General features: G+C 36.0%; 1 protein-coding gene and 2 non-coding genes across 3 annotated transcripts; all 3 read right to left on the bottom strand.

The window, feature by feature from the left end:
* Positions 1-2,841: 2,841 nt before the first annotated feature.
* Stt3A (catalytic subunit 3A of the oligosaccharyltransferase complex) lies at positions 2,842-12,152 on the bottom strand. The gene is made up of 6 exons (XM_073973983.1): positions 11,713-12,152; positions 5,800-6,128; positions 5,205-5,594; positions 4,856-5,143; positions 3,951-4,430; positions 2,842-3,759 (listed from the first exon to the last, which is right to left on the bottom strand). Exons 1-6 carry the CDS (start codon positions 11,816-11,818, stop codon positions 3,205-3,207), a joined length of 2,148 nt encoding a protein of 715 aa, XP_073830084.1. The 5' UTR covers positions 11,819-12,152; the 3' UTR covers positions 2,842-3,204.
* On the bottom strand, positions 3,833-3,912 carry LOC141400217 (small nucleolar RNA Me28S-U3344). The gene has a single exon (XR_012412109.1). It is a non-coding gene; the product is annotated as a small nucleolar RNA Me28S-U3344 (small nucleolar RNA).
* LOC141400218 (small nucleolar RNA Me28S-U3344) lies at positions 5,664-5,742 on the bottom strand. The gene has a single exon (XR_012412110.1). It is a non-coding gene; the product is annotated as a small nucleolar RNA Me28S-U3344 (small nucleolar RNA).
* Positions 12,153-12,212: the final 60 nt, after the last annotated feature.

Genomic DNA, 12,212 nt, shown 5'->3' with positions numbered 1-12,212 from the left:
GGGTTATATCTGGCTTACTGTGACACTCTCCTCTAATGGGTCGATTCCGTATTGCGACGCGAGTCATGTCGCGTCGTCTATCGTCTCTGTGACAAAATTTAAAAAATGTACTACGTGAAGCGTTAGAAAAAATCGTCGATAAAAAGTTATCGGTGATGTTGCGGAGCGTTTTTTGTTTTGATTTGAATAAATTGGAAAAAAATTCAGAACATGAGAAGTTCAAAGATTTATGGACTGTTTCTCTAAGACGATTTGAATTCAATTTCGTTCGAATTACAACTAAACTCCTGTTGTTGTAGAAAATTTTCTGAAAGAAAGGGTGCTTCTACAACCACTTTCTGAAAGAAAGGGTGCTTCTACAACCACTTTCTGAAAGAAAGAAAGGGTGCTTCTATAAACACATTCTGAAAGAAAGGGTGCGCCTATAGGCACATTCTGAAAGAAAGGGTGCTTCTATAGACACATTCTGAAAGAAAGGGTGCTTCTATAGACACATTCTGAAAGAAAGGGTGCTTCTATAGACACATTCTGAAAGAAAGGGTGCTTCTATAGACACATTCTGAAAGAAAGGGTGCTCCTATAGACCCTTTCGGAAAGAAAGGGTACTTTTATAGACCCTTTCGGAAAGAAAGTGCGTTTCTTTAGACCCCTTTCTGAAAGATAGGATGATTCTATAGACCCCTTCTCAAAAAAGGTACTTCTTTAGACCCCTTCTGAAAGGAAGGGTACTTTTTTAGACCCCTTCTGAATGAAAGGGTTCTTCTTTAGACCCCTTCTGAAAGAAATGTTGCTTCTCTAGACCAATATTGAAAGAAAGGGACACATTCTGTAAGAAAGGGTGCTTCTATAGACACATTCTGAAAGAAAGGGTGCGCCTATAGGCACATTCTGAAAGAAAGGGTGCTTCTATAGACACATTCTGAAAGAAAGGGTGCTTCTATAGACACATTCTGAAAGAAAGGGTGCTCCTATAGGCACATTCTGAAAGAAAGGGTGTTTCTTTGGACCCCTTCTGAAAGAAAGTGTACTTCTATAGACCCTTTCGGAAAGAAAGGGTACTTTTATAGACCCTTTCGGAAAGAAAGTGCGTTTCTTTAGACCCCTTTCTGAAAGAAAGGATGATTCTATAGACCCCTTCTCAAAAAAGGTACTTCTTTAGACCCCTTCTGAAAGGAAGGGTACTTTTTTAGACCCCTTCTGAATGAAAGGGTTCTTCTTTAGACCCCTTCTGAAAGAAAGAGTGCTTCTTTATACCCCTTCTGAAAGAATGAGAAGGAAGACCCCTTATGAATGAAAGAGTGCTTCTTTAGACCAATATTGAAAGAAAGGGTGCTTCTTTAGACCAATATTGAAAGAAAGAGTGCTTCTTTACAACCTTTCTGAAAGAAAGGGTGCTTCTTTAGACCCCTTCTGAAAGAAAGGGTACTTCTTTAGACCACTTCTGAAAGAAAAGGTACTTTTTTAGACCACTTCTGAAAGAAAAAGTACTTTTTTAGACACCTTCTGAATGAAAGGGCGTTTCTTTAGACCGCTTTCGGAAAGAAGGGATAATTCTATAGACCTCTTCTGAAAGAAAAGGTACTTCTTTAGATCCCTTCTGAAAGAAAGGGTACTTTTTTAGACCCCTTCTGAATGAAAGGGTGCTTCTTTAGACCCCTTCTGAATGAAAGGGTGCTTCTTTAGACCCCTTCTGAAAGAAAGGGTGCTTCCTTAGACCCCTTATGAAAGAAATGATGCTTCTCTAGACCAATATTGAAAGAAAGGGTGCTTCTTTAGACCAATATTGAAAGAAAGGGTGCTTCTTTAGACCAATATTGAAAGAAAGAGCATGTCATTGTGTTGCTGTACTAGAAGAATCCATTTCCTCTCCGTGTTCTTCCACCAACCTGCCGCCGACTTACTTCGGTATTCGAGCAGCAGATATATATCGAGCGCATCCACCTGTGATGATGGCCGGAAAAATAGAAGGGTAGCGTAATTCTCTGAACCGGTGATTGGTAAATTCTCTGAAATTAGGCCAATAAGCTTTGTCGTGGTTGATGAAGTGCGGCGTTTAGAGGTGATGAAATCGGATTATCTACTGATGGAGACCATTTTGTAATTTGTCAGCCCAAGTGACACGAGGGTTATATCTGGTTCGGGGCGTAATGCTGATCTGTCAGAGCTATAACCCTCTGGTCATTACCTTGTATCATAGTCTTCCCTGCCGTACTTGCTCCTTGGTGAACAAAGCCATTTTTTCCATTAATCGGGTATGTTCTGGGACACACTTCACCTCTCACTTCATTTATCCCTATTTCTTGGGGTTAATATTCATTAGGATATTTAAAAATAAGAGTACTACCTAGTCCGTCCATCAAATACTCGAAAAATAAGCGTAAATGGGGTAAACAAAATGCTTGAGACGTCTCAGAACATACCCGAATAAATTTTTTTAATAATATATTAAAACAACAACAATGGGATTAAGCCAGACTATTTAAAAAAATAAAAACATGTATTGATTTCATTTATATGCAACCCCTAAAATCTTTGGGTAGTTAGTGGTCGGAATAAATACAAGAGAGATAGAGGTTAAGCAATTCAAAAGATATCACGCCTATCGCTCTACGGGACATGGACTTCGTGTTCCTGAATCCCACGTACGACTGGCGTCCACACATATAATTAATTATCGAACGTTTGGAGCTTGGCCGGAAGGTAGTCTAATCAACGCCCTCAAACAGCGTGGAGTGTTTGACAGTACATGATACCTACGAATATGGAGTTCGTCCCCTCATTTATGGGTGGAAAAGAAGGCTTGCGAACTTAAAAAAAAAAAAATAAAAGATATCCTGTATATTGATTTCATTTATAAAATATATATTTTATTTTTAGAAAACCTTTGTCATGGATGGGAGTATGCATGGATACATTTTTGCCTTAAGTTAACTAGGAGCATTTTAGTTGTGCTAGAGTTAAGGAGGTTAATACTTGTTTTTAATGTTGCATTAGCTTACAATATTCGATGCATTTTAGTTCAAATGGAATTGTAGAGGAGATTCATAAAAGGATAAATTGTTTCGTGTGTTTTTCAAAACAACAAAAGAAAAGAATACTGTGTGTGTCGTATAAAAAATAAACAAAGAATTGATCAACAATGTTTTGAGATACAAATACAAAAGGTTTTAAGGAATTTAATAATAGAATATGATCCTCCTTTTCTTAAACACCACGATTACTTAAATCCTTAACTTTATAGATGCGCACCAACCAATGTTCAGTGGTATAAGCTTCCTCCAGCACATCCAATTCAAAATCTTTATTGCCAATTTCTGCAGCCCGGACACGATCATAGCCAGGAGGTTTTCCACCCTCCGTGTAAACTTGACCAAAACGATAATAGCACATTTTGTACATTAGACAATTGAGTAAAGTGGGTGAGCCTTCCTTGTCAACACGGAATTCACCATTGGCAGCATAATAATCTTTTTCTTTAATGTGAGCACCACGATCTGTACTGCCTCCTATGCGTACCATCCATAGGAACTTGTTAATATCATCAGAAGAGTAACCGGTAAGGCCACCAAATATGACCAAAACATAGTCAACATCGAGTTCGCGCATTATTTCATATGCCTTTTCCTCAGATGATGCCATAGCTTGGCCAACTCGTGAGATGTGTGTATTGTTCCAGGTATTGTTATCAACAAGTATGGTGCGATTGGCCATGGCTGTTATTTGATAACCATAATCCCACCAGGACATTATGCGAGCATCCTAAAACGAGAACAAATGTAAATTTTACATTAAATTATTGTAGTAGTAGAGGGGGGTATGAATTCTGAAATTGTGTTGTTTCAGCTTAGTTGTAGTACTCATTATGTGTCATACTCTTCCTATCAAGAATTACAAGTGTTCATCATTTTGAAAAACATTAAAAATTTTAGATTTTTCTTAATTTAACTTACCTCTGGTGTATTCATTTGCAACCAATAGTAGGCTTCACGAAAATCATCGAAAATAATACGTCCACCGTCATGCGATCGTGCACTGAGTACAATACTGGGTGATGAATATGCCTCGGATGTTACCCAAGTACAATGGAATGTATAGACAATTAGCATCATTGTTACAATACCCACAAAAGTAATGGCCACTTCCTTTTTGATACCACCACTTTGTTGTTCCATCTTTTTAAATTGTCGTTTACTTTCGACGGGTTTTTGGGCCGCTGATGCTACCTCTATGGATTGTATATATTTTGCTAATAAATGTGATACAGCAATACCAGAAAGAACACACATTACAGGGGCCAGTACCAACATCAAACGTACCATAACGCCAGCAAAATAAATACTTGTTACACCATAGAGGATAATGAAGATATTGGCATCTGTTAGTTTTACAAAACAAAAGTAAAGACCAGCTGGGAACAAGAATACCAGAATCTGTAATCAAAAGAAAAATATGTAATGAGTCTGATGAAGAGATATATTTAATCTAATTTTGTATGCAAATATTGGGCGATTTAAAATGGATAATTGCTTCCGGGATATATGGGAACCATCAGCGATCAAAGTGTATGTAATCAATGTGTGACATTAAGGCGTACTCATTAACGCTCAATGATATCATCAGATGTGGATTATGGGGATAATGAAGGGATGCTTAAGTCAAGTCTAGGGTCACCGCCCGCACGGGCTGTTTAGAATTGTTATTGAATGGAGCTTTAGGCACAAACGTTTTGTTAGAATTCATTTTAAATTTCTTGTAAAAGATATAAATTATTAAGATACATAAATAATAATGCAAAATGTTTAAGTCCCCCTAAACTTGACTTTTTAATACCATTAAATTACTTATTTTTTCATACCTGTAGATCAAAATAGAACGAAGACCATGAAGTGGGTTGATGTTCTGATACGGAGGCAATAATAGGAATATGATTTTTGGCATAAGAAGGATCCAGCAAGGAATAAAAACGACCAGTCCAAGGTGATACCTTGCCCGTTACAGTCAAAAGTATACCCACAATAAAGGCCACAGTTAAAACAGTAGAAACCAAGGCTTTAAACAATGTATCAAAATGATCAGCAGGCATGCGTGAACGAAGATAGTCGACAAAAGCATGGATTTGACACAAACCAAACACTCCCAAAGCCTGAAAGGAGAACGTATCATTATAAAATCTGTCTTTAACAAAATAAGAACATTTCACTTACCAACATATGTTCGGAACTTTGTATGGGTTGAAATCCCACGAATGATATTTGCATAGACAAAATAGTACCCAAACAATAGAGGGTACTATAGGCAATGTAAACGCGATGCGAAAAACGCCCAGTACACATTAAAGCCAACACATGCAGAGGTATTAAATTGATAAGGAAAACGTAACCACCCCATGAAGACACCATATAAAAATATGCCAAGGCCGACATTGCAGACCAAAAAATGGCACCAGTTTTGACTGCCTTGATCCACAGATAGTAGGTAAGAAGCATACAGAATATGGCAATACCTTCATTATCATATGAACCAGCCACCGAACGTGAAATATAACCAGGGACAATGGAGATTAAGGCTCCTGCCACCAAACCAGCACCAGTGCTCTGCAAAGGGAAACAAACAAAATTAAAGCAACTGTCCCCATAAAGAATAGAAAGTCATCACATTTATGTAAAAGTATCAGCTAGCACTAGTACTCATTATGTGTCATACCCTTCCTATCAAGAATTATTAAAATTCATCACAAATTCCATCACACAACACGTGAGGCACAAAACTTAACCTCAAACATTCGAGTACAATACTTACATGTATCTCCTTGGTCAGAGCATAGGTAACCAACGTGGTTAGGGATGAGAAAAATGGCGCCAAGAATACACAAACATTGCGTATATCCACGGTAAAATTTAATAGCCATAATATCCGATATAGGGCAGCTGATGTTATCATCAAACCGGGATAAATAGTTCCACCAATAATCCTTCCCAGCGGATACCATGCACGATCATCGAACCAATTATGGAATTTATAGAAACCATTTTCAGCCAAGAAACGTGTTGTACGATAGTTGAAGTATGGATCAAATTCATGGATGACACTTTCAAAGCGTAGCACTGAAAACAAGCGCGTGGCGAATGCTGTCAACGACACAAATCAAATGGAACGAAAGACAGAAAAAAGGAAATAAATTAAAATAGGGTAATTGTTAGGGCACACTAGATATGATTACTTGGTACACATAAATATTTTGGTAATTATAGGGTAATCTAGAAGCGATTATTAACATGTCATCGTGTAATAAAGTCGAAAATACAATAAAGGAAAAAAGTCAGACATCGCTTCGCTTAATAGGTGTGTACGATAACCCAATAATTTGTACAAATTCGTACAAATTTTTGCTGAATGCTGTTCGATAACAAAATTACCCAGCAAAAGAGAGCGAGTTTGGAGAGATTTTTGGAGAGTTTTGTGACTGAGAACTTGCAAATTTTTGCTGGGAAAATTTGTCCCGCAAAAATTTGCAAGTCTGATCAGCTGACATTTAGTCACCTGTTCAATGTAAACAACTCGAAATGTTAACAATTTTGGCCAAGAAAATTTCACAATTGCACATATTTTTAGATTCTAAAGCGTTGTGGATAGGATTAAAGCATTAAATAAATAAACTGCAATTTTAAAGTTTATGTTTTTGTTCCGTTTGGTTTAAAATATCAAAAGAAACAAAAACAAATTTCATACATTTTCGGAAACAGCTGACTTTCTTGCAAGTTTTTGCAAAATGCTGTTCGATAACTTTCTGCAATTTTTCTTGCTTGAGAGAGTAAAATTTACTGAGAGAGGTTGCTGGAACTGACTGAGTAATTATTGCTGGGAAAGTTATCGTACACACCTAATTTTTCCATTTAGTTCGTTTTTTTGGCATAAATAGAATACTCTCCCACCTGGCGGAAAAATCTGCAAAAATTACCACAGGTAGATCTTGTTGTCCTGATCACAAATATATAAACTTTTCCGGGGGGAAGTCCATACTTCCCGAGATATGGGCCTCTTAAGTTCCGAAAATTCCCTTGTTAAAGTAAGAAAAATTTTTAAATTAAAAAAAAAATGTTGTTTTCGTGCCCTAAATTGGCTCCTGTCCATAGGAGAAAGTCTTAAATCACCGGCCGAAGGCCGGCTACTTTGGAAAAACTTACAAGAGTATTCAATTTGTTCCGTTTTTTTTTTCTGGTAAAATAATAAAAGGCATATGGGGTTATTCTGGACGTAAATTTCCCGTGAGTTTTTTTACATTCTCCCTTAAGTTGAAACGGCGGAAAGACAAAAACTCACGGGGAATTTCTGTTCAGAATAGCACACATAGTGAACAACCTCATTCAAAAAACTGGAACAAAGTCGGCATACCAGCCAATTAGAAGCTCAAATTTGTCGTGTAAAAAGTTTTTAAAGAGAACGTCATTTAGCACCATTTTTGTTTAAAGAGAAGTGAACATTTTACAACTTGTTTGGGTATGGGAACGGTTTTTGTGGTAAAATGTGTAAAACTGGTAAGAATTGTAAAAACTGTTTAGTTCTGGAACAAAGCTTATTTTAATAATATGTCTGTTCCAAAATCTACAAGAATCTACAAGTTTTTTTACTGCGATGACTATTTTTAATTTATGTTATCGAAAAAATGGTAAACATTAGTAGATTCTTGCAGTTCTGGATCAAACCAAATTATTAACCAAAAAATTCAAATGTTGCCTTCATTCGGTGAATTAAATTTGCCGCCATTCTTATGTCACGACGAATGTTTTTTAGCCTTTCCACAAATTAAAGAAAATGTAAAAATTTGGAGTAGTGTATGTTTTGTAGCTTTTGGAACCGCTCTTGGTCCAATGTGCTAGGTTCCCATTTATGAAAATAAATAAATTGAATAAATAAATTGAATTGAATTGAAAGAGTAAAGGCCTGCGTACATAATCTGCCTCGCCTGCTTACCTTGCTTGCTTCTGATAAAAGAATAAAAAAGAAAAGGGCAACCAAGTTCGAAATTTGCTCGGCCTTCTTCTTTTATTTTTATTATGTCAGATATGAAGCAGGAAAGCAAGGCAACCAGGCGTGGCAGCTTATGTACCCAGGCCTTAAGGCCATGTTTATATTATAGCTTTTTGCAGGGTTAACCTTCTTCACGAGGATTTCTTTGAAATTTAAGCCAAGGAATTTGCATTTGAATATATACAATACATTTGTTGTCACCTCAAAGCAGTAGGCAATTCTTATTTTAGTCCGTATTTGTTATAAATTGCAAATAAACTTTGTCTATTTCGAGAATATTGTTTTGAGGACCAACAGCAAGAGTTGTGAACAAAAAACCCTATAGTTGTTACATATGTAATTTGTTGCCATAAGCGAACAATATGAATTTTTTTTACAATTTTGCCCTTTGCAATGCATTTGTTGTCAAACTGTACTTATTTTGTTTGACACTTTGCACTACATGCAAGATCTATTTATAAGGTCACGTAAGGAGAAAAATTACAACTCTGATTTGACCGAAAATTCTTCAATCTGTCAAAATGTTTGTTTACGTTTTCATACAATTAATTCACAATAACAAAAAAATTGACAGATTGAAACCAATCAGCTGGTCGTTTTACGCCACCTTATTATTTCATCGTGACTACATGTAATTATTACTTTTGGTTATTATTGTTGAACTACGTGGGATAATTTTTGGCTTAAGTTGAATGTTTTCATTAAGCTCCGATCGGGACCACATTTTTTCACAGGTAGGCTCGTCACCCTGATCACAAATATATATAACATTTATGGCGGAAGTCCATACTTCCAGAGTTATGGGCCTCTGAAGTTCCGAAAATTCCCTTGTTAAAGGCCGACTATTTAGACAAAAATTTATGATTTTATAGAAAATTTGGTTCCCGTTCCCTAGATTTGCACCTGTCCATAGGAGGAAGTCTTAAACCCCGGCCGAAGGACGGTTATTTACGGAAAATATGATTTTAAAGAAAATTTTGTTGCCGTTCCCGAGATTTGCACCTGTCCATAGAAAAAGTCTTAAATCCCCGGCCGAAGGCCCTCTATTTATAATAAAATGTATAAATATGATAGTGTAATCCTTATGCTTTACAATAGAATCCATATTATCATTATACGTTCAAAAATAGCGAAGTTACATACAAAGGAACTTTTGGAACTTCAGAGGCCCATATCTCGGGAAGTATGGACATCCGCAATAAATGTTATATATATTTGTGATCAGGGTGACGAGCCTACCTGTGAAAAAATGTGGTCCCGATCGGAGCTTAATGAAAACATTCAACTTGCTCCCTTGACAAACTCCATGTACACATAGCCCAGAAAGTCTGCGTTCACCTTACTACATTTCAAAAACGATGCTAAAACTTTAATAAATAGGTAAATGAGATCAGTTTTTCTTTCATAAATATGTTATTGGCACTCTTTACTACCAGAATAAAAAGAAAAATTCCAGAAAATATATTATTATTACGAAGATAACGGTAAAAAAGTGTTACAACTGCTAAATTAGAGCCCCAAAAAGTCTGCGTTCAATTTGTATGTTGCAATAATACCGTTAGTTTTTTTGAATTTTTTGCAGTTTTTTCCCATTTTTAATCAATATTGTCACAACTGGTCGTTCTGTGATGTCGTTTGCACACTTAACTTAAAAAAGTAAAATATTTCAAGAATGGAAAACAAGGGCAAAGAAATTGGCATCGATAAAAGGAAAATTCTAGGTAAATAATGGAAAAGCTATCGAAATATTGGCGAAACTGTAGGTAGAACATATTAGTCTATACATAGTGTGATAATTAACTATAAACAAATCGGAATTTTGAAGTCAATGCCCAGATCTGGACGGTCAAAGCTCAGTTTTGGACGGTCAAAAATATTATCAGAACGGGAGGAGCGTAACATAACTAATACAGTTAAAACAAACAGTTCGATAATTACTTCAAAAATTGTTGAAAATGTGAAAATGGCATCCCAAAAAAGTATTTGTGCACAAACCGCCAGAAAAATACTGCATAAAGCTGGACATCATGGCATAGTTGCACGGCGAAAGCCGTACATATCACTAGTGAACAGGCAGAAGCATAAATAATTTGCTAATAAATACATAAACAAGCCTCCAAGTATTCCGGAATCAAGTCATATTTTCGGCCGAAAGCATGTTCGATATGTTTGCAATGAAAGGACTTCAAACTGCTTGGATAAAGCTCGAAGAACGCTTGAAAAACAAAATCTTGTTTTACACTGTAAAAAATTTCGAGGGTGCTGTTTTGGTTTGGGGTGTGTAGCAGCTTCTGGAGTGGGCCAACTTGTATTTATTGAATCGACAATGGACAAGTATGGTTACCTAAACATCATGAAGCGCAATTTGAACCAAGATATAGAAGAACTACGATATTTTGGTTGCAACAACATAACGTTTCAAAGCATACTGCTGAGATTGTAAGGTTTTGGCTCCTGTATACTGTCTAGATCTGGGTTTTGACGTTCAAATTCTGGTTTGTTTATAGTTAATTATCACTCTATGTATAGACTAATATGTTCTACATACAGTTTCGCCAATATTTCGATAGCTTTTTCCATAATTTACCTAAATTTTCCTTTTATCGATGCCAATTTCTTTGCCCTTGTTTTCTATTCTTGAAATAACTTACTTTTTTAAGTTAAGTATGCAAGCGACCTCACAGTATGACCAGTTGTGACAATCAATGAACGGAAAGAAACAAAACGATTCCCGTACCAATCACACAACGCCACAAACTTTTCAGCTTCTCTGAATCGTTTCATTCTCACAACCAAAACACAAACTTTTCAACGTAAAAAGATGGAAACCGTACGATTGGTGAAATGTAACTTTGGCTATGCTTTGCCAAGTTGTTTCATTCACCACCGAAACGACAAGTATTTTTGGGAAACGTTTGCCGTGCGTTATGGTCAATGACACACTCAGACACACACACACATGTGACTGCTTAACAACACTATAAGTTAGCATCAGCATACCACAGTGAATTTTATCAACCACCAAACGTTTTTGATTTATTCACATGTGTTAAGTACTATTTAGTTTTCTATCTGTTGTTGTGGAGTTGAGTACTTTTCGCTTTTCGTTTTGTTCGTACTCACGAATGTAAACAAAACGAAACTAAACAGCGAGCTCGGCCAACGAGGGATATGTTTCGTTTTGTATTGTTCCTATGGAAAATACGAAACGAAACGATTGGAAATTTTATTTAAAGTATTTTTACGTACTCTGGTGACAATATTGATTAAAAATGGAAGAAAACTGCAAAAAAAAAATCAAAAAACTAACGGTATTATTGCAACATACAAAGTGAACGCAGACTTTTTTGGGCTCTAATTTAGCAGTTGTAACACTTTTCTACCGTTATCTTCGCAAAATAATATATATTCTGGAATTTTTCTTTTTATTCTGGTACTAAAGAGTGTCAATAACATATTTATGAAAGAAAACTTGATCTCATTTACCTATTTATTAAAGTTTTAGCATCATTTTTGAAAAGTAGTAAGTTGAACGCAGACTTTCTGGGCTATGTGTATGTATTTTCTCAGGTTGCACATAATTTAAAGCACCCTTTACTTTATTATTGCCGTCTCTCTTAGAGAGACAACCATTCATATATTTTTGCAAATCGCAACAAAAAATATGTACAGCTTTATACTTACACAAAACAGCAGCTATTATTAAAATAGCCATTTTAACAAGATGCTCCTGTTTCTCCCATGTTAGGAATTTTGTTTTCGCAGATGGATTAGCAGTTTCAACTGCCATATTTCCGTATTTAACAACTTATCATACACCCACTACACTACTTTAAGAAAAAAGCCGCAATGCAATAATTTACAGTGAATATTTTGTCTGCTTCTTCTTTTTTCGTGTTTGTTAGAAAGAACCGGTAGCGTCCGGATTTTTTATCACAGTTTTCTTCAGCTTGCAGTCACTTTTTCAATGTATTTATTATTACTTTACTTTAGGATGCAGTATTAGCATTTTTAACATTTAATTGTTTATATTAATTGTTTATGTTAAATAAAGCACAGAAAACTCTGTTCACACTCCCATCGAGAGAGCCGAGTAAAACTACAATGCCGGTTGCAAAAATGTCATGACGGAGAACTGTGGCTTTGCGACGACGGTTTTATCAACCACGACTTTGACTTTAGGC

The sequence above is a fragment of the Musca autumnalis genome, unplaced genomic scaffold (assembly GCF_047663935.1).
Source record: "Musca autumnalis isolate F117 unplaced genomic scaffold, ASM4766393v1 scaffold_3, whole genome shotgun sequence".
In the NCBI taxonomy this organism is placed as follows: domain Eukaryota; kingdom Metazoa; phylum Arthropoda; class Insecta; order Diptera; family Muscidae; genus Musca; species Musca autumnalis.
The sequence above is the reverse complement of the archived record's forward strand: the minus strand, read 5'-3'. Positions and strand labels throughout refer to the sequence as shown.

Excerpts from the sequence above, each read along its gene's own strand:
- Stt3A (XM_073973983.1), bottom strand. The coding sequence starts at position 11,818 with ATGGCAGTTGAAACTGCTAATCCATCTGCGAAAACAAAATTCCTAACA. Across the intron at positions 5,144-5,204 it reads AAAGTTCCGAACATATGTTG|GCTTTGGGAGTGTTTGGTTT; the intron begins GTAAGTGAAATG and ends TTCTCCTTTCAG. Across the intron at positions 3,760-3,950 it reads TGCAAATGAATACACCAGAG|GATGCTCGCATAATGTCCTG; the intron begins GTAAGTTAAATT and ends TTCTCGTTTTAG.